This window comes from Manacus candei, unplaced genomic scaffold (assembly GCF_025592945.1).
Source record: "Manacus candei isolate 608988 ecotype Guabito, Panama unplaced genomic scaffold, ASM2559294v1 h1tg000078l, whole genome shotgun sequence".
Lineage (NCBI taxonomy): Eukaryota > Metazoa > Chordata > Aves > Passeriformes > Pipridae > Manacus > Manacus candei.
Window position 1 is genome coordinate 1,952,403 of NW_026138126.1, and position 21,615 is coordinate 1,974,017.

The window sequence follows — 21,615 nt, forward strand, 5'->3', positions numbered from 1 at the left end:
GTCACTCCACATCCCGCTTTTTGGGGATGTCAAGCACTGATGGGATGGGGAGGCTCGGCAGCTCTTGGCCTGCCACAGTTTGGGGAGGGAAGGGAGGTTTTTCCCCTCTCACAGGACAGCCCAAGCCCAGCACTCTCATCCCTGGCTGTGGTTAAACCCCGGTCTCCAGAGGCGAAAGGTTGGGATTAGCGCCGGCACTGCTGAGCGGCCCTAATTAGGGCTTGGCAGGCTCCCACCTCGGCCCCGTAAGCACCTTTTTGGCTGCTGCTCTGGAAAAAGCCGTGCTGGAGGACTTAGCTTTTAATGCAGCCAAAGCCCAGGTGAGCCACCCACCCTGCCCAGCACCAAGGGGCCGCTCCCAGCCCTGGCTGAGGGTCTCGGCTCTGGTTATGGGTCCCAGCCCTGGCTGAGACCCCATGGGTGGCCCCACACGAGACCCCCCCAGCCCTGCAGCGCCGGTGCTGGTGCCAGTGCACCCCAATAGGAACCATCCCAGGGCCCTTCCCTGCATCCTCAGCTGCCTTCCCCTGGGCTGGGTGCTTTTGGGCAATAATATCGCTATGGGAGCAGTTTCCTTAAATCCATCTTTGTTACCACAAGCAGCTTAGCACCAGAAACTCTCTTCCTCTCTGTTCTTTTAATACGATCCCGGCTTAGCAGAGCCCTGGGCTTAGCCACTGCCCCTGCAGTGCAAGTGAGGAGAGGACAATTAAATAATATGAAAGCAGAAAACAAAGGGCTCTGCTTGATTTAAGCAGCTGGAGGGGGGTGGTGGTGGCCCAGCCCTGCCCCGGGGGAGCCGCTGGGGTTACCTGTGGAGGGGGATGCTCTGTGGGAGGGCACAGGGTGGGGTCCCTCTGGGATGCCCCGTTTTTAGGGGTCAGTGGGTCAGGGATGCTCCTGCTGACAGATCCCAAGGGAGCCCAGCTCGGACACAAGGTGCCTCAAACACCTCCCTGTGCCTCTTGGTGGAAAATATTCCCATTTTCTAGAGTTTTCCCATCTTGGGCTCTGCCAGAACGAGCGAGCAACCTGGGGGGACTCAGTGCCCTTTGCAGAGGCAGCATCACACCGAGACGGGCCTTTCCCCAGCATTCCCGCCCCAGCACAGCCCAGGATGGTGCTGCCTGGCTGCCAGGCCGTGCCCAGGGGCCGGGGGTTCCCGCTCATGCCCTGGGATGGCCGGGCTGGCTCCCGCGGCCGCCACCACGGCTCACCTTGGACTCCGCTCCCGGCCCGGCCCGGCGCCCGCCTGGGTTGCTGGGGAGACGGGCTGGTTTATTTACCGTCGGGGCTGCGATAAGGAGCGCGGAAGGGGAGGAGAACACACGGTGTCCGATGTGCCTGACCCACTTTTCCATCGCCCGGGCACCGCTCGGCTGTGGGGTCGCGGCGGCAGCAGAGCGGGGCCGGGGCGTCCTTCCCCCCGAACCCCGGCTGGGAGCAGGGGGAGAGCATCGCGGGCACCCCCGGCTGCGGGGCTGTGCGGGGCTGTGCGGGGCTGAGCGGGGCTGTGCGGGGCTGTGCGGGGCTGTGCGGGGCTGTGCGGGACGGGCTCCCCGCGGCGCTGGCCCAGTGGCCCAGATCTGCCATTCCGCATGGCTGGGCCGCCGTCCCCGGGGCCGGGCGCCCGCAGGCAGGGCGCTCGCTCGGCGCCTCGCGCACCCGCCCGCTAATCCGACATGACTCTTCCATTAGAGACGGGAGGCCGGCAAAGAGCTTTTCGGTGTAGGAATTAACTCCTTCTCCCACCCCTGGAGCTCCCCGGCCCTGCGGCGGCGGCCGCGGCTCTGTCACACACACGCGTGGCCCGGGGGGTCTGCGGGACGAGGGGGGTTCCCTCTCCCCGCTGTCACCCCCAGCCTGCTGGTGGGCTGGTTCCCTGTGGGGCCTGGCTGAGCCCTTGAAGGTGAGTCTCCCATCCTCCTCCTCTGGGAATGCGGGATGGGAGTAGAGACCCGGCATTGCGGTGCCAGGGGGTGTCAGAGCCAGGCTGCACTGGCCTCAGCCCAGTCCCCAGGCCAGTCCCCAACTCAGTCCCCAGGCCAGTCCCCAGGCCAGTCCCCAGTCCAGTCCCCAACTCAGTCCCCAACCCAGTCCCCAGCCCAGTCCCCAACCCAGTTCCCAGCCCAGTCCCCATCCCAGTCCCCATCCCAGTCCCCATCCCAGTCCCCAGCCTAGTCTCCAGCCCAGTCTCCAGCCCAGTCTCCAGCCCAGTCCCCAACCCAGTCTCCATCCCAGTCTCCAGCCCAGTTCCCAGCCCAGTCCCCATCCCTGGCTGCAGCGCAGCCACTTCCCTCATTGATCTCCTCTCCTGTTGTTAATTATTGGCTCCAATCAAGCCTGATCAGAGCCGTGGCTCCCTGCAAACAGCCTGTTGTGGTTTCAGCCGTTCCCCCCCTGCCCTGGGGCGCTGGGGCTGCTGGGGAGCAGATGGGACCCAAACAGGAGCTCAGGGAGCTGGGGGTGGGCAGGATCCCTGAGCAGGAGGACCTGGGATGGTGGGGTCTGATGTCAGGGGCATGAGCCCAGTCCAGGAGCCAGCACATGAACCCCTGAAGGGAACAAATGTCCCAGCTCAGAGGTGCCAGCACCTCACATCATGTGCAATGCTGGGGGACAGCAACAGTGGCTTCAGCAGCAGAGAAACGTGGGGTCAACACACAGCAGAGGGTCCCACCCTGCAGGACCACCCCCTGCCTCAGGGACAGCCACCTTCCCACACCAGGGCAGAGCTGTCCCTCGTGTCCCTGCTCCCTGGGAGCCATCCAGGGGAGGTGACAGCAGTCCTTGGTCCCCTGCTCCAAGGGCAGGTCCCGGCATCCTTCCAGGAGGGAAGCAAAGCTGATCCTGCCGGGTGCTGAGCCCGGGGGGGAGCACCCACACCCAGCCTCCCCCTGCCCTTCCCATCAGCGTGCCCAGGGCTGGGGTCTGTCCCTGGGTGGAGCTCAGGAGCCCACTGATGTCCCGTTCTCTTGCCTGTGGCCCTGGAAAATGGCCGGGGGAGGGCTGGGCTCACCCCCAGGGGACGGGGGGAAACTGAGGCACGGAGTGAGGCAGGGACGGGCACCGTGCTGGGCTCTGCCCGGGCAGAGGGGGAGGCTCCAGGGCATCACTGGAGCCCTGTTCCCAGCAAGGGGGGCTCTGCTGACTGCAGGGCTCCTGCTAAGGGGGCTTCAGAGGCAGCCCCTGCCCCGAGCAGCCCCCCAGAGCTGCTGGAGGACAGGCAGGGAGCTCAGGGAGGGCTCCAGGAGCGGGGCTGCACTGGAGCAGAGTGTTCTCAGCACCACCTCCCTACTGCCGCGTCACCGGGGGTCTGGGGACCTCGTGCCCTCCTGGGCTGGCTTGATTTGGATCAGGATCCTGTGTGACACTGGCTGTGAGCACCTGGCTCATGGTGGGGATGTCCCAACAGAGAGCTGAGCTGGATCCCAGCCACCCTGTGGCCGTCACCTCCTGTACCACCACATGGCCCTGGCAAAGTCCCCTCCAGCGAGGGGACTGCCCTGTAATGACCGGTGAGGACAGGACTGGGGGCAGCTGCTGTCCTTGTAATGACCCCAGCAGAGCCCAGCCCAGGGTGGGCACTCCAGCCCCCCACATGGTGCTTTGGGACCCACGGGGTGGGACATCCACCAAAGCCAGTTTGGGGGGTCACCCTGGAGACCCCCAGCCTGTCCCCTGGGGTCTTCTGATCCCCCTGGAGCAGAGACATGCCCAGAAGGACACGACCTCTCCTCCCAGCTTGGCCAGGAGCCGAAACACCCCTGGGTTATTTTTGTGGGACTCTTTGGCTGCAGATCGGGATGTCATCACTGTTTTTCCACCCATGATGGCTCAGGCTCCATGGCAGGGTGGGAATGTAGTGGCAGTGGAGGAAACCCTCCCCAAAATCCCAGTGCAGAGCCACCCATGAAATATTCAGGCTGCTCTGTGCCATTCTCGCCTTCAGAAGCACCATGAATATTGCAGGGGGGCATTAAAGTTTCAGGGCTGCCACGTTCCAGGACTGCCACCACGGGGAGCCCCTCAGCCGGGACGTGTCACACCTCTGCCAGGCTCCAGTGACCTGCTTCTCTCTGCTTTACCCCCAAAACAGGTGGCTGTGATGGGCTGAAGTGCTCCAAGAGCAGCACAGCCCAGGGCAGAGCCAGAGGAGGGTGTGGGGTCCTGCAGCACCGGGGACAAGCAGGGGTCGTGGTCACTCCACCCCAGTCTTGGCCATGCTCCCCACTGCCCCACAGCAGTGTGGCCCCACTGCTCTGCGGCCCTTCCAGGCGCAGGAAGAGCTCCCTGAGCACCCCAAGGGTTTCATCCTCCATGTCAGGAGCTTTCCAGGTCAGTCCCCCCCAGAAGGGATTGTTCCCTTCTCATCCGCCCGCTCTCATAACTTGGCTCTTCCCGTGTTTATATAACAGCGACGTCTCCCGCGGACCGGGGAGAGAATTGGCCGGGGAGAAATAATGAGGATAATTCAAGTCATTTGGGAAGATGAGGTTTGCAAGGTGCCCAGCGTCTTCCACCTTTTACACGTTGTCTCTAATCACCCGCAATCTCGGCTGGCCATTGATGGAGCTCGTTGCTGTGGCGACGGATGAATAGCCCCGGGATTGTACCATGCCAAAAAAGTGCTGTCCTTCCCATCAAAACAACAACAACAACAAAAATATCATTTTGTTCAGGAAATTAAGCAGTTTGCAACCAAATAGCGGTGTCTGAAAAGGCTCCTGCGTCCGTCCTCCCCTCCCGGCTCCCGCGGCCGCGCTGGGTTTGTCGGGAACATGCCCAGCGCCCCGGAGAGTCCTTTGTGTGTGTCAGACGAGGAGAAGGTGGTAATTGCAAGGGGGTTTCTAACCCACTGAGCCTTTTAAAAGGATTTGCTGCCCCCCTACCCCTCTGTGCTGCCCGGATGTGTGTCAGGCAGGCAGGAGCGGGGCCGGCGCAGCACTGGGTTAATGTGTTAGCTGTGCAAGGGGGGGCAGAGCAGGGCTGGCATCCAGGGAGAGGGAGGGGTGATGGCCAGTGCCCGGGCAGGGTGTCAGGGCTCAGGCCCCGCTCATCCCCTGGGGAAGGGGCGATGCTCAGAGCTGGCACAGGGCTCCTGAGCTGCAGAGGAGCGTGGCCAAGGCCAGGTGAGGAGCACAGGGCTCCTGCTGTCATCAGCCTCTGTGGTGTCCCATACAAATTCCCTCCCAAGGGCAACTTGGCCAGTTCTCAAGGCAATGTGACCACAGCCCAGACGTTCTCCTGCCTTCCTGGCTGTTTGTGGGGCATCTCTGGAGGTGGTGCTGGAGGCACTGCCCTCGAGCTGTGCCATGGGTGTGGGGAGCACAGCCCTTGGGGACGAGGCTCCAGGCCAGGAAGGGAAGGATTTGGGGTCTGCTCAACCAGGGATTGACCCTGGATTTGGATTTGCTTCTGGACATGGAGGTGTTTCATCCTCCCCATGCTGGAACCACACTGCCACAGCTCGATGCCACCTACGGGTACTTGTAGAATCCCAAAATGGTTTGGGTTGGAAGGGACCTTAAAGCCCATCCAGCCCCACCCTCTGCCACGGACAGGGACACCTTCCACTAGCCCAGGGTGCTCCAAGCCCCGTCCAACCTGGCCTTGGACACTTCCAGGGATGGGGCAGCCACAGCTGCTCTGGGCAACCTGTGCCAGGGCCTCAGCAGATCCCTGTGCTGTGGCACAGTGTGTGGCCCATGGGGAGTCCATGTTATTGCCCTGGGCCAAATTTTGGGCTGCGGGTCTGGTCCCTGCTGGCCTCTTGGGTGCTCCCAAACACCACCCACCAGTCATGGGATCATAGAATCACAGAATCCTGGAATGTGCTGAGTGGGAGGGACCCACAAGGTCCATCCAGTCCAACCCCCGGCCCTGCCCAGACACCCCAACAATCCCACCCTGTCCCTCAGAGCGTTGTCCAAACGCCCCTGGAGCTCTGGCAGCCTTGGGGCCGTGCCCACTGCCCTGGGGAGCCTGGGCAGTGCCCCAGCACCCTGTGGGGGAAGAACCTTTCCCTGAGATCCATCCCAACCCCCCTGGCACAGCTCCAGCCCTTCCCTGGGTCCTGTCCCTGGTCCCAGAGCAGAGCTCAGTCCCTGCCCCTCCGCCTCCCCTCGGCAGGAGCTGCAGCCCCCGAGGAGTCTCCCCTCAGTCTCCTCTGCTCCAGCTGAACCAGCCAAGTGACAGGGATGTATTTGGTGTCACTGGGAGCTGTGTGACTGACGCTCATCCTACAAGAGTGTAAGAAGCCAAACAGCTGTAGGGGAAGTGCCCAGCTGGCAACCTGGGAGAGCCCCGGGGGTGCAGCGGGGTCGGAGCCAGTCCCTGTGCACTGGGGCAGCAGGGAGGAGCAGGGAGAAGGAGGGATGGGCACGTGGAGACAAAACATTTTAGAGGACCCTGAGGATGAGAAACGAGCCAAGTTCCTGCGGCTCCATCCCCCTGTGGGGCAGGAGTCGCGGGCAGTGCTTTGCCAGCCATCCCCAGCGCCCTGCACCCTCCCTGGGCTCAGCCAGGGCCAGATGGAGGCACATCTTGGCTGCGCGGAGAGTGAGGCAGCGGAGCGGGCGGGGGGGATTAACGGCGGGGAAAACAGGCTGGGCTGGGCTCAGGACCCTGCGTGGAGAGTGTGTGTGAGTGTGTCTGTGTGTGAGAGTGTGTGTCTGTGTGTGTGTCTGTCTGTGTGTGTCTCTGTGTGTGTCTGTGTGTGTGTGTGTGTCTATGTGTCTGTGTCTGTGTGTCTGTGTGTGTGTCTGTGTGTGTCTCTGTGTGTCTGTCTCTGTCTGTGTGTCCGTGTGTGCTCAGCCCGTGCCTCGCCTCACAGGGGCAGGCGGGTCCTCGGCAGCGCGGCCTCATCCTTTAATTGCGCCGCTTTGATAACAGTGATAATTGGCTGGAAATCGATACTGTTTTGCTCCTGTTTCTCCCATCCTGTGTCACCCGCGCTGCCCTCCCCTCCCGCTCGCCGCCTCTCTGCAGTGGGTGACATTTAAAGGCTCTGCCACAGCCATTAGATAACCCGGCCGGGGAGAGGCTTCCGAGAGGGCTGATGCCGACGGGGAGGAGGCAGCGCCTCTGTCCGCTCCCCCGGCTCGAGGACAGACGGACACGGTGCTCCAGCAGCACGTCCCGGTGCCGTGAGAGTGACAGCGGTGGGGGACCGGCGGGTCTGGGGGCGAGGGGACATCGCAGAGGGGCAAGGACAAACCCAGGCTGCATCGGCCACGAGCTCCCTCCGGCTTTGGCTGCGAAAACGACGCCGGAGCGCCACGGGAAGATGTGTTTTAAAATCCTGCTGCGCTGCCTGCCCTGCTCTGTCCTCCCTGTCCCCCGCTCCTGCCGCGCTGCCCCAGCCACGGGGGGGATCTCGGGGCCCTCGAGGTCCGGGACCTCCCTGTCCCCTCCAGGAGCAGCCCCCGTGCTCCACCTGCCCAGCCGGGGCTGTGGGGCTCTGCCCCAGAGAGGTGCCCTGACCCCACAGCTGCAGGGCCTGGGGAGCAGGGTGGCAGCACTGGAGGGGGCATGGAGAGCTCACCAGGCTGGTGCTGGCAGCCCCAGGGCCCTGCCAAGGGACCCCTGAGAGCCACGGGACCCTCCGGAGCTGAGTGACCCCCTTTGGCCAAGTGGGGTTCAGGGACCCCTCTGCTCTGCAGGGCCGGCTGGAGATGGGGCTGGCAGTGGGGGAGGGAGGCCAGGAGGGTGCAGGGTACGTGGGGGGAGGGCTGTGGGGTGCGAGTGCATGGGTACCCATGTGCCCACCATCCCATGGGTTCCTGTGCCCATCATTCCCAGTACCCGTGCCCACCCTCCTTGGGTACCTGTGTGCCCACTATCCCGGGGTTCCTGTGCCCACCATCCCATAATACCTGTGCCCACCATCCATGGGTTCCTGTGCTGACCTTCCCCAGGTACCTGTGCCCACCATCCAGGGGTACCTGCGCCAAGCTTCCCGGGGTTCCTGTGCCCACCATCCAGGGGTATCTGTGCCCACCATCCCGGGGTATCTGTGCCCATCATCCCGGGGTTCCTGTGCCCACCATCTGTGAGTTCCTGTGACCACCATCCAGGGGTACCTGTGCCCACCATCCCGGGGTATCTGTGCCCACCATCCCGGGGTATCTGTGCCCATCACCCGTGGGTTCCTGTGCCCATCATCCCAGGGTTCCTGTGCCCACCATCCCGGGGTTCCTGTGCCCACCATCTGTGAGTTCCTGTGCCCACCATCCCGGGGTATCTGTGCCCATCACCCGTGGGTTCCTGTGCCCATCATCCCGGGGTTCCTGTGCCCACCATCCGTGGGTTCCTGATGCCACCTGGTGGCCACGGCCCGGGGGTGCCCACGGTGGGACCCCACGGAAAACAACCCGACCCGTCCCCGCGGGGACCTTTGCGCTGCCAGGGGCTCTCCCCAGGGCCCCCCCAGAGCCGAGCCCCAAAAACTAGAGCTGAGCCCCGCGTCCCAGCCCACCCGGGCTCCGGGCTCACACCCAAAGCTCTTTGTAGCCCCCCGGGGAGGGAGATGGCAGAGACCCCCCAAGCAGAGCTCCTGGCAGTGGCTTCCCGGGAGTTTTTCCTCCGGGATGCTCCCCAGCCCCGGCACAGCCGGCAGCGGGCCTTTTCTCCCGCGGGGTCTGCCCTGGGTCACCACAGCCCCCGAGCAAAGCTTTGAGTGAACAACCCCCCATCATCCAGGCCTTGGGGAAGAGCGGCAGGAACACTTTGTAGCCAGGAATCCCTTCCAGCCGGAGAGCCCTGGAAAATCCCACCCATCCCCTATGGATGGGGAGAGCTGGGGGGTCCCAGCCCCCGTCCTACAGCTGCGTCCTGCCCCTGGGGGTGGGGAGGGGGCAGAGCTGCCCACCCTCTCCCCCAGCAGCTACAGCCGTGTCCCCAGTCCTTCACCCCACAGCTGGAGCCCCCCCCAGCATCCCAGCCCCTACAGCCATGGAATATCTGTGTCCCAGCCCCTACAGCCATGGAATATCTGTGTCCCAGTCCCTACAGCCATGGAATATCTGTGTCCCAGTCCCTACAGCCATGGAATATCTGTGTCCCAGCCCCTACAGCCATGGAATATCTCTGTCCCAGTACCTACAGCCATGGAATATCTGTGTCCCAGCCCCTATAGCATGGGGGGTGGGGGGTTTCGCCCCCCTCCCTACAGCCTGGGTTTGACTGTGACCCAGGCCCCGCAGCGGGGGCTCCCAGACCCCTCTCTATAGGGGAGTCTGGCTGTGTCCCACCCCATATACTCACGAGGGGGGAGGGGGAGGGTGTCTCAGCCCTTCCCCTATAGCTGGGTCACACCTATACTCCAGCTTCTATAGCTTGGGGGGGTGTCCATCACAGACCCTGTAGCCAGGATACACCTATACCCTTGCCCCTATAGCCAGTGGGGTCACACCTATACCCCTGCCCTTATAGCTGGGGGTGTCACAGCCCCTTCCCTAGAGTCGGTCACACCTATACCCCTGCCCCTACAGCCAGGGGTGTCCCAGCCCCCTTCCTTACACCCCAGTCCCTATACCCAGGGGTACCCCAGTCCCCATACTCAAAAGGGGGGTATCTGAGCCCCCTCCCCTATACCCTGAGACACCTACACACCCTCCCCTGTACCAGAGGGGGTTCACAGCCCCCTCCCCTACACCCCAGTCCTTACACCTGGGGATACCCCAGCCCCCTCCCTTACAGCTGGGGGCACAGCTACACCCCTTCCCCTATACCCTCATCCCTGTAGCAGTGGGTATCTCAGCCCCCTCCCCTACAGTCGGTCACACGTGTACCCCAGCCCCTGTACCCAAGGGGGGTGTCTGAGCCCCCTCCCCTATATCCTGTCACACCCACACCTCCTCCCCTGTACGCGGGGAGGTACCCCAGCCTGCTCCCCTATATCCCAGTCCCTATAGCTAAGGCTGTCATAGCCCCCTCCCCTATAGCTGGGGCACATCTATACCCCTGCCCCCTCCCCTATACCCAGGGGGTGTCTGAGCCCCCTCCCCTATACCCTGTCACACCTACACTCCCCCCCCCCCTGTACCCGGGGGCGTACCCCATCCCCCTCCTCTACATGGCAGTCCTTACACCCGGGGGTACCCCAGCCCCCTCCCCTACAGCTGGGGCACAGCTACACCCCCTCCCCTGTACCCCAGCCCCTACAGCCGGGGGTGTCTCAGCTCCCTCCCCTACAGCCGGTCCCCCCTGCCCCCGTCCCCGCTCGGGGTCCCCCCCCGTGTCCCCACACCCCGGTCCCTTCCCCCTTGTCCCCCCACACCCCCGTCCCGTCCCCCCGTGCCCCCGCACCCCCGTCCCGTCCCCCTTGTCCCCCCACACCCCCGTCCCGTTCCCCCCGTCCCCCCACACCCCCGTCCCGTCCCCCTTGTCTCCCCACACCCCCGTCCCGTTCCCCCCGTCCCCCCGCACCCCCGTCCCGTCCCCCCGTGCCCCCGCACCCCCGTCCCGTCCCCCTTGTCCCCCCACACCCCCGTCCCGTCCCCCCGTCCCCCCGCACCCCCGTCCCGTCCCCCCCGTGCCCCCGCACCCCCGTCCCGTCTCCCCTGTCCCCCCACACCCCCGTCCCGTCCCCCCTGTCCCCCCGCACCCCCGTCCCGTTCCCCCCGTGCCCCCGCACCCCCGTCCCGTCCCCCCCGTCCCGGGCCCTCCCCGGGGGAGGTGCTCGGGGCCCGCCCGCCATGTTTCCCGGCAGCGCTCCGTGCCCGCCGCCCGCCTGAGCCTCCCGGGGCCGGCCCGGCGCGGGGCCGGGGCCGCCCGCGCTCCTCCTCGGCCGCCGGTGAGTGGGGCCGGGCCGGCGGGGCCCGCCCGGGGCTCCCGCTCCGCGCAGGCCGCGGAGCCGCGGCCTCGAGTGGCGCCGCGGGCCGGGCCGGGCCGGGCCGGGCCGGGCGGGGGGGCCGAGCCGGGGCCCAGCGGAGCGGGGCGAGCGGGAGGGTCGTCAAGGCCGGGCGGGGGGTCCCGGCTGTTCCGGCCGGTCCTGCCCGGGCACAGGGGGGGTTCAGCGGCTCCGGGGGGTTCGGCCGCGCCGTCCCGCCCGGCTGGGCCGAGCGGCGCTCGGGGAGCGCTGAGCGCCGGGCCCTGCTCTCTCCGCAGGGACGCGCCATCGGCAGCGGCTCCTCCGGAAAGGTTTGTCCGTGTGGCAGCCGGGGACCCCCGAGGATCCACCCCGGGAACCCCCCCAGGATCCACCCGGGACCCCTGAGGGATCCACCCGGGACCCCCCAGGATCCACCCCAGGACCCCCCGAGGATCCACCCGGGACCCCTGAGGGATCCACCCCGGGACCCCCGAGGATCCACCCGGGACCCCTGAGGGATCCACCCCGGGAACCCCCCCCGGATCCATCCCGGGACCCCCCAGGATCCACCCGGGACCCCCCGAGGATCCGCCCGGGACCCCTGAGGGATCCACCCCGGGACCCCCCCGAGGATCCACCCGGGACCCCCCGAGGAGAGGCCGGCTGTGATCCCGCTGCGGGGATGGCAGCGCCGCTCTGAGCACGGCGAGGGACCCCCGGGAGCGCAGCGGAGACCCCCCGTCCCCAGCTGAGCCCGACCGGGGCTGGTGCGGGTCCATCCCACGGGAGCGCTCCTGGCAGGGTAATGATTTCGCGTTCCTCTTGTTTATTCCCCTCGGAGTAAAGGGAGCGAGTTTTGTAGGAGCGGGGAAGGAAGCGGCTGGGAGGTGGTGGGGACTTTGTGCGCCCCACAAAGGCAGCGCTGCTGGGGGCTCGCGGTGCCAGCGCTTTGTGCCCGAGCCGGTCCTGTTCACATCCTCCCCCCCTGTCCCGTGTCACAGCCGGACCGGCCACAGCCACGTTGTCCACACACGCGTTGGGATGGTGTGTGGTTTTTGTTTGCTCCTCATGGTTCTCATTTGGAGCCCTGCGGTGGGTTTGGCCCTGTAAATGCTCCATCGTGTGTGGCTGGAAGGGGCGAGTTCCTGGGGTTGTGCGCGATCCAGAGAGGAATTATTATTAAATTTAAAATTAGGTTTCACTGTGTCAGCTGTTCCTTGGGAAGGTGTTCCTGAATCACATCTTGCTGCTGGAAAGAAACCCTCATCCTTATTTCCAGCCTAACCACGCTCACGTTCCCCTTACCCACGTATGTCAGTGGGTTCTTTTTGCATCGCTTGCGTCATCCTCCTGAGAATTGAAAAACTGAGACAGGCTCAAAATGAAACCCAAAATGTGACTGACTGGGAGTTTGAGGGGCAGCTCCATGTAGGTGCTCCCAGGGTCGTTAGCAGTGCTATGGTGGCACTTCTTGTGCTGATGGAGAGGGGACTGGTCAGGTCTGATGTGCTTGTCTGTCCCCAGGAATTTCGGGAGCCTCGTGGGGCAGGAGGGAGAACCAGGAGCCAGTTCCTGTCGGGCTTTCCAGGCTGGCTCTGGGCAGCTCCTGGCAGCTCTGGGTGGCCCAGGGCCCCAGGACACGGGTTTTGGGAGCCCCGAGTGCCCTGTGCTGGAGGGCCTGGGGTTGTGCTGTGGTGCACGTGCAGGAACTGGGCTCTCTCGGGATCCTTTGTGCTCCTTCCTGAGCAGCTGCAGCGAACAATGGCCCTCACAGCTGTCCCGGTTTTATTCCTGGTTGCAGCTTGGAGGGGCCAGGATGGCTCAGGAGACGAACCAGACCCAGGTGCCCCTGCTGTGCACCACGGGCTGCGGGTTCTATGGCAGCCCCCGCACCAACGGGATGTGCTCCGTGTGCTACAAGGAGTTCCTGCAGAGGCAGCAGAGCAGTGACCGGATAAGCCCCCCAGGTAGAGGGTTTTTTCCTGAGAAATCTGCCTTAAAATGGGGATTTGGATGCAAACTCTATTCAGCAGCTGCTACTGGCCACCAGCAGGTTCACCCCCTCCTAGAAAAGCCATGTCTGTCCCTTTCCATGGAGACCCAAGGCTCTAAATCAAGGACCCTTGAGCACTTGTGTTCCCTGTAAGGGGGGCAGTTGTTTCCTTCCCGGTCCCACCAGTTTGTGAAGCCCTCTCCCAGTCAGCCCCTTCCAGCAAACTGTAAAACTTCACCTGTGCTAACAGTGACACCAGTTTTAGCTGTTCCCTGCTCCCTGAGTTATGTGCTGACTGCTGGGAACCCCATACATCCCCACAATGACATTTTATTTGGGAAGAACTGGGCCTACTTGGTTTGTATAATTTTCTTACCTTAACAGTGTTGACAACCAAAATCCATGTCCTAAAAAGTTTGTTTCCTGGTACATCCCAGAGCTGGGAGCAGAAGGAAGATGCTCTCCCCATTGTGAGCAGGGTTGTGGGGCTTTTTTTGCTGGGAGTTTGTGCAGATGCTCCATGAACAGGCTTTGCACAGTGAGAAATTCTTCCCAGAGCTCTTCCACAGTTTGTTCCTGAGTGCAATTGTGGCTTTCCTTGAGTTATCCCCCCCAAAATATGCATCAGGAACACGGCTTTTCCTGGCAGAGAGTTTTCTTAGACCCCCCAACTTAGACCCTCAGCTGACACAAACCAACCTGTGTCTGCTGAAGCTGGGAGAGGATCTGGTTCTTCCACCTCAGAGAAGCTGCAGAGTGATGTTGGTTCAAGGTCCAGACTGCCCTGATGTGTTACCCCCACAGAGACCTGGGCACAAATTCGGAGGGGAGGGTGTAGGAATAGAGATATGGGAATGATCCCAGCTGGGGTGTGCTCTCCCAGCTCCAGGAGGGAGCAGGAGCTTAAGGACTGCTGAACACTCCTCCTGCTTTCCCCTTGCCTGTCAAGCACACGAGGAACTTGCTGGCGTTTTTCAAAGGCTTTACCAAGACTGGTCTTGTCTTGTAGCTCCCAGTGGTCCCAGCAGCAGCCCCATGGCTTCTGAAGCAATTGCAGAGGGAGACTCCACACCTGAGGATGCAAAAGCCAGGTAGGGGCATAGTCTGGGGGCAGGGGATCTACAGCCCTGCTAAAATCCAGCTCTGGCCCACGGGGCACAGGGTGTCACCTGTCACATGGCCAAGGGGTACATGGGCTGGGTCAAACTCCTCACTGTGACCCTGGTTTGTCTGGAAGATTGAGATGTCCCTGATGAAGATGATGATGATGATGATGTGTAGAGTGAGGTGCCAGGGGGTTGGTAGTGAATCAAGTGGTATCTTGGTTCCCTTGGAGTCAGTGCAGCTGCTCTGTCACTGCCTGTGTTCAGCTGTTCTGTTTCTACTCAGTCCTTAGTGGTGGGATTTTTGGGGTTGTCCTGTGCAGAACCAGGAGCTGAACTTGATGATGAACTTGGTCCCTTCCAGCTCGGGATATTTCAGGATTTCAAGTGAAAGCACCTGCTGGTGACCCAGTCTGGAAGCTGTGACAGCAGGATTAGAGATCTTGGGCACGTTTGATGGGGAGGATGTTAGAGCTGCACTGAGCTCTGTCACGTTACAGTCCTGACTCATAACTCTGTTGCCCTGTTCCTGGACTTGTTTGGAGCTGTAGCCTTGGCTGTGAGATATAATTGGGTACAAAAGGAAACTGAAATCATCACAGGTTCATTCCATGTCTGCCTGTAAAGAACTTTGATCCCAGATCTCTAGGGCAATCCCAAATCTCAGGTCTGCTGTACTCCTGACCTACTTCTGAATATAAGGAAATTAACTTTATGGGCTGGAGGTCTCTCCCACATAACTGTTCATCAAAGGAAAACCCTTGTGTTTGCTCTTTGTTCGTTCGCTGCAAATGCTCCCAGTGCTCAGACTCCTGTGACCCATCAGATGACAGCCATGAGCATATCCAGAGAGGAAACCAGCACTGAGACAGAGGAGTTCAGCAAGACAGAAGAAGCCTCATCAGCACCTTCCTCATCAGGTCGGTTTGGCCTTTGCACAAGTGTCAGTGACACAAATCTCAGAGTTGGTTTGAGCAGCGCTGGCCACTGACCCCAGGGGACAGGCATCCCCTCACACACCTGGAGAGAGAGCTGAGGAGGAGACAGCTCCTCTGTGAGACAGGAGAGCAAATGCTGTGCCCCAGGGCAGGCTGATAGAGGTGGCTCTGTGGGCTGAGGAGCTGCCAGCCCCGGCGCTGGCAGGAGGATAATCTTCCATGACGCCTCTCCCGGGGAATGGCAGCGAGCCCGGAGCGGCCCACGGCCTGTCGCTGGCAGCACTCCCCTGCCAGCTCTGAGGGAGGGAGGGACAGGGATCCACCAGAGTTATGGGAGAGAGGGGACGTGTTTGTGACAGTGCCTGGTTGGTGTCACCCCTGTGGTGGGGGTACCTGTCCCTCGAGGGGGTGTTTCCCCCCCGAAGGGACTGGGGAGCACAGGGGGCACTGCCCAGCGGGTACATCCTCCAGCTGATGCCATAACCAGGTGATTCTGCAGAGACACCCTCCTTTGGTTCAGCTGACAGCTTGTACTGAAAGCTAAAAAAAATCCCAGGAGCTGTTAGTTGCTAAAAAAACTGGCTCTAGTCACTGCACATGACTGTGCATTTTGGGTTTGGTAATCCCTGGCCTGCAAGCCCAGGAGACAATTTACAACAGAGAGGTGAGAGACTGTGTGGGGAAACAGGCTTGGGAGAGCCTGCCCCTTTCTTCTGACTCTGTGGTTTTTAGGAAGCTGTTTAGGGTCAGCTCCACAAAGCTGTCTCTGACTGTTTTGTCTCCTCAGAGCAGCCTGCACTGCAGGTGTGTATCTGTTTGCAGCCAGAGCTCCTCCCTCCTGTTGACTTCTCTAACCTGCTTAGGTACTGGAGGAAATCCTGCTAAGCATCAGTGACCTTTAACAATCTGGCTTTCAGAGCTCAGTTTTCCCTTTGGTAGATTAGAGGCAGTGATGGATATCTGTGTAAAGCATTCTGAGACCTACATATGGGGAACACTTACATAAGAGCCAGCAAAAATAATTAGTAGTACTTACAAGGGGTTAACTGTTTTTTTTTTTTCCCTGCCAAGATTATCTGTGGGCTCAGCTGACAGTAGTGTTGTTGTACAGCAGCTGAGCTGTAGTGACTGTCCAGTGGCCACTCCAGCCTTGGATTTAAGGCATTTGAAATAGAAAATGTGAGGCTGTGTGAGGTGTAAGATCTCTGTGGAACGAGGCAGATCTCCCAGTCTGGGGTCTGTCAGCCAGGGCAAGGTGCACACAGAGGGTCTGGCAGAGACCCAGAATTTAGTTAGAGCCTCGAGCACCTCCTGCAGTAAAACAAATGCTTGGTTTTATCAAGAAGGGCAGCAAAACTCTTGCCTCTGTTTCAGATACCCTGCTTGAGATATCCCAGAACACAGCTGAGGGCAAGGCCGCTGCGGAGAAACCCAAACCCAAGAAGAATCGCTGCTTCACCTGCCGGAAGAAGATCGGGCTGACTGGTGAGTCCCTGGCCCCGGGCAAACCTGGCTGTGGCCTCAGCAGTGTGGTGTGAGAGCCCTGGGGGCAGCTCTGTTCGTGCTCTGGTGGTTCAGAGGGGCAGTGGCTGGAGGTTCCCCACAAACCCATCCCCGAGCCGAGGTGCTGCCGGGGGCTGGGAGGAGAGCTCTGACCCGCGGCAGCGCCGGCTGAGGGAGCAGCCTGGGGAACACCCCACTCCCTGCCGGGGTCCTGGCAGCCTTGGGATGCAGGATGGCAGAACTGGAGGCAGCAGCACCTCTCGGGTTGGTCCTGCTGCTTGGCAAAAGCTGCCAGAGAGTGAAGGCAGAGCGGGTTGGAGTGGGCTCCTGTTCAGGTCTGCGGTAAAGCTTTCGTAATAGGGACATGGAACGAGCTGGATCCAAATGGAAAATCCCTCTCCAAGACTCACCCCAGTTGTAAATGCTGCTTGATTTCCACTGTTGGCTTCCTGAGAGCAGGATGGCTCTGGGCATCCAGCCTGTAAAGCTGGAGAGGGCGGTGCGGGGATGGTGTCAGTGCTATCGATGGGAAAACTGCCCCTGGAAAGTGAAGCAATTAATTTGGCTGTGGTCTGTTCATAAAAACATCATTCCTCTAAATTATCTCTGGCATTTAGTGCTTCCCTGGAAAAAGTTAACTCGGGAGCTGTGCAGGTCACGCTGGCCCAGCAGAGCACTCACCTCTGGAGCTTCTGCAGTGCATCCAGCAGCCAGGGACTGGCTGTTAGCATGGATGTAAGAGGCTTTGGCACAGTCTGGGCTGGGAAGTTTGAACCTGAGCTTGCCTGGAGATCCGAGGGTGCTGTCCTAGAATCAGTGTGGGTTTATAAACCTGGAACAGGGTAGGGTAGTCTGTGCCCAGCCTTTGGATCTGCAGGGAGGATGGTTTTCCTGGATGAGTGTTTCCTTAAGAACTTCAAACTGTGAGAACTTTCCTCCTTTAGGATTCAGCTTGCAGAGAAGTTCTGTGTATTCAGGGCATTATTTAGGATAAAATTAGTTTTCTCCAACAGGAGTAAACTGGCACCTCGGAGCAAGGTGTTTGTGGGCTGTGGTTGGAAAGATGAGAAGGGACAGAGCAGGATTCCCTGCCAGCACGATTCCCTGCTGTCCTGCAGCACATCCCTGCTCCCTGCCTGAGTTTCCCAGTGTGCTGTGTTGATGGAGGCAGCATTGTCCCCCAGTGAAGTGACTAAATTAGGAATTTTGAAGCCCAAATAGCTCAAAAGTGATCCCAATGTGGTGACTGCCCTGCTGCTCACTGCCGGTCAGTGCAGATGCTGCTGTGTGACCCTGGGGAGCTGGGCTGGCTCCGAGGGCTCAGCTCCAGCTCGGGCTGCCTGGGGAGCCTGGCCTGGATTAGCAATCTGGCACTGCAGTGCCTGGCATGTCCCTTGTCCCCGGGGAACACAGAGAGCAGCTGCTCTGGGAGCTGTGACAGCTGGGGCTGCCCAGAGCACGAGGAGCTGCTGAGCCAGGGGAAGGCAAAGAACCACCCGTGTTCTTCCCCCACACCGAGTCCCTTTGGCCTGGGGGGGACAGTGACCCCCTCCCTCTGTGTGCACTGCTGGCGTTTCCTGGCCTGGCAGGAAGGAGCTGGGGGGGCCCTGCCGCCTTCCTGCCCGGCTGGACGGGGCCTGATGTGGCTTTGTTTGTGCTCTTCCTGCCCTCAGGCTTCGACTGCCGCTGCGGGAACCTGTTCTGTGCCATCCACCGGTACTCCGACATGCACGCCTGCCCCTACGACTACAAGGCAGAGGCTGCCGAGAAGATCCGCAAGGAAAACCCCATCGTTATCGCCGAGAAGATCCAGAAGTTGTGAAGGGGGTCTGAGCAGCTCGAACTGCAGCCAGCAGGGCGGCCTGGTGCTCCTCCCCTTCCTCCCAGCCTCCCTCCTCCTCCTCCTCTCCTCCTCCTCCCGGCCCCAGCGGTGGTGCGAGGGTGACTCCGGCAGCGCACACGGACCGGCACCGGGACATGGGGGCTCCTCGCACCTCCTGGGCAGTCAGTCGGTGTTCCTCCTCTCCCTTCCTGCCTGTCCGACAGCCACAGCTCAGCCGATGTGTTCTCAGCCAGCTTCCCAAAGGAAAAGGGGCCGTCCTGCCCCGCTACTCCAGCACTGAAGACCTTGGGACTCGCCTCTCTCCGGGCGCTCTGCGTGGTGTGAGCATCTGGGCTTTCCCTTCCCGGCAGCTCCGAGTCCCGTGAGCCACCCGGGACTGGTGCCAGAGTCCCTGAGCAGCCTCTGGACTTTGCTCCCTCTGCCCCACCTCCTGCAGTCCCGGGAGCTGGGGGATCCCGGCAGCCAGGCTGCCGTCTGCTCCCCGGGAGGTGCTTGGGCTCCGATGCAGCAAAGTTGATTCCGTGGTTCTGACGCCCCAAATCCCCCTCCCCACCCTGTGCTGGAGAAGCCCTGAGGGGACTGAGCAGCAGGGCTGGCACAGGGGAGTTATTTCGTGGCTTGGAGCGACGTGGGCAGGGCAGGACCTTTGGGAAGAGGCTCTGCTCACTGCCTCGTGCCTCTCTCCACAGGGAGGGAGCCAGGGACACCCCTGCTCCAGCCTCCTGTGCTCCAACACCCCTGGAGAACCTCGGCCATTCCCCCAGCGAGGTTTGTGTCCCCTCTCTCCCCTCCCCTCTCTCTGCTCTCCCTGCCTTCTGCCTTACACGAGTCGCTCTCATCAGGGTTGTGCACAAAGCTCAGGTCCCCACACCTCTGCTTCTGGACCTGCCCCTGCCCCCAGGTGACAGCGGGGTCCCCTCCTCCCCCGGGGGCAGCTCAGGGAGCCCACCTAGCTGCCCTCTCTCCTGCCTCCTCCTCCCTCCCTCATGCTCCAAAAGCTGCACAGAGGGAACTGGGCCCAGGGAAAGGCACGTGGAGGGGCTGCAGGGCACGGGAACAGTCACGAGGAGGGTCCCAGGGAGGCACAGGCAGGGGCTCAGAAACGCCCATGGAGAGCCCCAGGGAGCAGGGAGAGGTGCTTGGAGAGCTCTGGGCCCACTGAGAGAGTTCCCTGGACTGGTGGAAGACTCAGGGAGGGCTCTGGGGTGCCAGGAAAGGCGGAGGGGGAGCTTTGGGGTGCAGTGAACACGCTCAGAGGACTCAAGCACCCCAAAAAGCACCTGAAGGGCTCTGGAGTGCCCACACTGGCACACGTGTAGGGAGGTTTAGGGAAAGCCAAATGCCAGCTTGGCCTCAGCCCACAAGGAGCCTCTGGAGGGCTCTGGGGCTGCTGGGAAGACACAGGGCTCAGGGATGCAGCATGAGGCGGGGCAGCAGCTCCTGGGGCACAGCAACAGCCACCTCCACACCCAGGGACTTCCTGGGAACACCGGGAGCAGGGAAGCAGCTGTGAGGCTCTGGTGTCACAAGCAGAGAACCCTGGATGTGTCCCAGGGGACAAGCAGCAACTCTGCCCCACTGCTGGCTGTGCCATCCTTGGGAAGTGTCTGCCTGGGTGTTGGAGAGCAGAGCCCCAGGGAGCAGCAGGGGGAGGATCATGGCCAATCCTTCCTTCCAAGTGCTGTTTTCCTGCCTTTCTCGTGGCAGTTGTGGCAGGGATCCTTCAGCAAGGGGATCCTTCAGCAAGGGGATCCTTCAGCAAGGTTGGATCCTCCTGGGTGTTGGGTTTCCCAGTGTGATCCAGCCAGAGCAGTGTGTGCTCTGTGGGCACTGCCATCCTGCAGTGTTACCAGGAGGGTCCCAACCTCCAAAGCTCATGCAAACCCCCCTCCAGCACAGAGAGGAGCGAGGCTGCCCCTTGCCAGCCTTTTCCTCAGGTTTTTGCTCCTGGATAACGTGGACATCACATCCAGAGCATGCCAGTGGCCGCAGGTGTTACCCCTGGACACCCCTGGGCTGGGTTTGCTGTTGAGCTTTTGGCTGAGGACGATCCATGGCCCTCAGGGGGAGCAGGAATTGCAGCCAGCCCTTGCCTTGTGTTCTCCTGAGGGCCACGAGCTCCAGGGAGGTGCAGCAGCTCCCATGGATCCGGCGGGAAAGCCCACAGCCACCTTCCAGCTTCACCACCGACCTTCTCCCTGTTCTTCCCTCCCTCTCCATGAGTGTAAATACAACACAGTCTAGTTTGCTTGGATGCTGTGGGTGCTTTGTTACAGGCAGGGATGTTCTGTGTGGGCCCCACTTGGCTCTGGGCTCTCCGGGGTGGCCCTGGGGGCTCCGTGCCTCAGTTTCCCTGTGGATAATCCCTAACTCCCAGCACCCAGACTCCTGGGATCTCAACCCCCAGGAGCTGGACTCCAGAGATCCCTTCCAACCCTGACTGTAAAGTCTGGGATTCTTCCCCCCTGGCCCTGAGTTCCCCCAGATCCCCCTGTGGTGCCCCTGTTGTGTTCATGGGGCTGGAGTGGGAACAGGGACGTGGGTTTGGGACAGGCCCCAAACGCCTCCCCCCCTCCCTATATCCATGCAGGGGCATCTGGGCAGCCTTTGGCACCAGGACTCAGCCAGACTTTGGCACTGTCTCCTGTGACATCCTAGTTGGAAAGCTCGAGAATTGTGGGCTGGGTGAGTGGACATTGAGGTGGGTGAAGGACTGGGGGAATGGCAGAGCTCATGGGGTCCTGATCCAGATGATCCAGAATCCAGCTGGGAGCCTGTGGTCAGTGGGGGTCCCCAGACATGAACTCTGGGCCCAGCCTGGTCCAACTTGTTTATCAGTGACCTGGAAGAAGGGGTGGAATGGACCCTCAGTGTTTGCTGAGACAGAACTGGGGCAGTGGCTGATCCACATGAGGGCTGAGCTGCCCTTCCATGGGACATTAATAGTCTGGATAATTGGGCAGAGGGAAACCTAATGAGGGTCAACAGAGGCAAGTGTAGGGTCCTGCTCCTGGGGAGGAACAACCCCACGTGCCAGCACAGGTTTGGGGTGACCTGCTGGAGAGCAGCTCTGTGGGGAGGGACTGGGGGGTCCTGGTGGAGGATGAGTTGTCCACAACCAGCTGTGTGTCCTGGGGCCAGGAGGCCAGTGGGATTCCCAGAGTGCATCGGGAAGAGCGTGTCCAGGTCAGGGAGGGGATCCTGCCCCTCTGCTCGGCCCTGGGGAGGCACATCTGGACAGCTGTGTCTGGGCTCTACAGTTTAAGAAAGACAAGGAGCTGCTGGAGAGGGTCCAGCAGAGCCACTAAGATGGTGAAAGGTCTGGAGCAGCTCCCTTCTGAGGAAAGACTGAGGGAGCTGGGCCTGGTCAGTCTGGAGAGGAGAAGACTGAGAGGGGATCTCATCAATCCATACAAATA

The 21,615-nt window shown here is 61.7% G+C and overlaps 2 protein-coding genes across 2 annotated transcripts; both read left to right on the forward strand.

Moving 5' to 3' along the window:
* Window positions 1-10,078: 10,078 nt before the first annotated feature.
* Window positions 10,079-11,568, forward strand: LOC127481302 (basic proline-rich protein-like). The gene is made up of 4 exons (XM_051810444.1): window positions 10,079-10,134; window positions 10,681-10,798; window positions 11,113-11,303; window positions 11,439-11,568. The coding sequence occupies exons 1-4, from the start codon at window positions 10,079-10,081 to the stop codon at window positions 11,566-11,568; spliced, it is 495 nt and encodes a 164-aa protein (XP_051666404.1).
* Window positions 11,450-20,450, forward strand: LOC127481452 (AN1-type zinc finger protein 5-like). Its single transcript, XM_051810773.1, has 6 exons — window positions 11,450-11,618; window positions 12,618-12,783; window positions 13,819-13,900; window positions 14,714-14,832; window positions 16,225-16,335; window positions 18,027-20,450. The coding sequence occupies exons 2-6, from the start codon at window positions 12,633-12,635 to the stop codon at window positions 18,173-18,175; spliced, it is 612 nt and encodes a 203-aa protein (XP_051666733.1). The 5' UTR covers window positions 11,450-11,618; window positions 12,618-12,632; the 3' UTR covers window positions 18,176-20,450.
* Window positions 20,451-21,615: the final 1,165 nt, after the last annotated feature.

What these genes read in the sequence shown, in the direction of transcription:
- LOC127481302 (XM_051810444.1), top strand. Translation starts at nt 10,079, where the DNA reads ATGGCAGTCCTTACACCCGGGGGTACCCCAGCCCCCTCCCCTACAGCT. An exon ending in GCGCTCCTCCTCGGCCGCCG is followed by an intron (nt 10,799 to 11,112) that starts GTGAGTGGGGCC and finishes CTCTCTCCGCAG; the next exon opens with GGACGCGCCATCGGCAGCGG. An exon ending in CTGAGGGATCCACCCCGGGA is followed by an intron (nt 11,304 to 11,438) that starts CCCCCGAGGATC and finishes CCACCCCGGGAC; the next exon opens with CCCCCCGAGGATCCACCCGG.
- LOC127481452 (XM_051810773.1), top strand. Translation starts at nt 12,633, where the DNA reads ATGGCTCAGGAGACGAACCAGACCCAGGTGCCCCTGCTGTGCACCACG. An exon ending in ATCAGCACCTTCCTCATCAG is followed by an intron (nt 14,833 to 16,224) that starts GTCGGTTTGGCC and finishes CCTCTGTTTCAG; the next exon opens with ATACCCTGCTTGAGATATCC. An exon ending in GAAGAAGATCGGGCTGACTG is followed by an intron (nt 16,336 to 18,026) that starts GTGAGTCCCTGG and finishes TCCTGCCCTCAG; the next exon opens with GCTTCGACTGCCGCTGCGGG.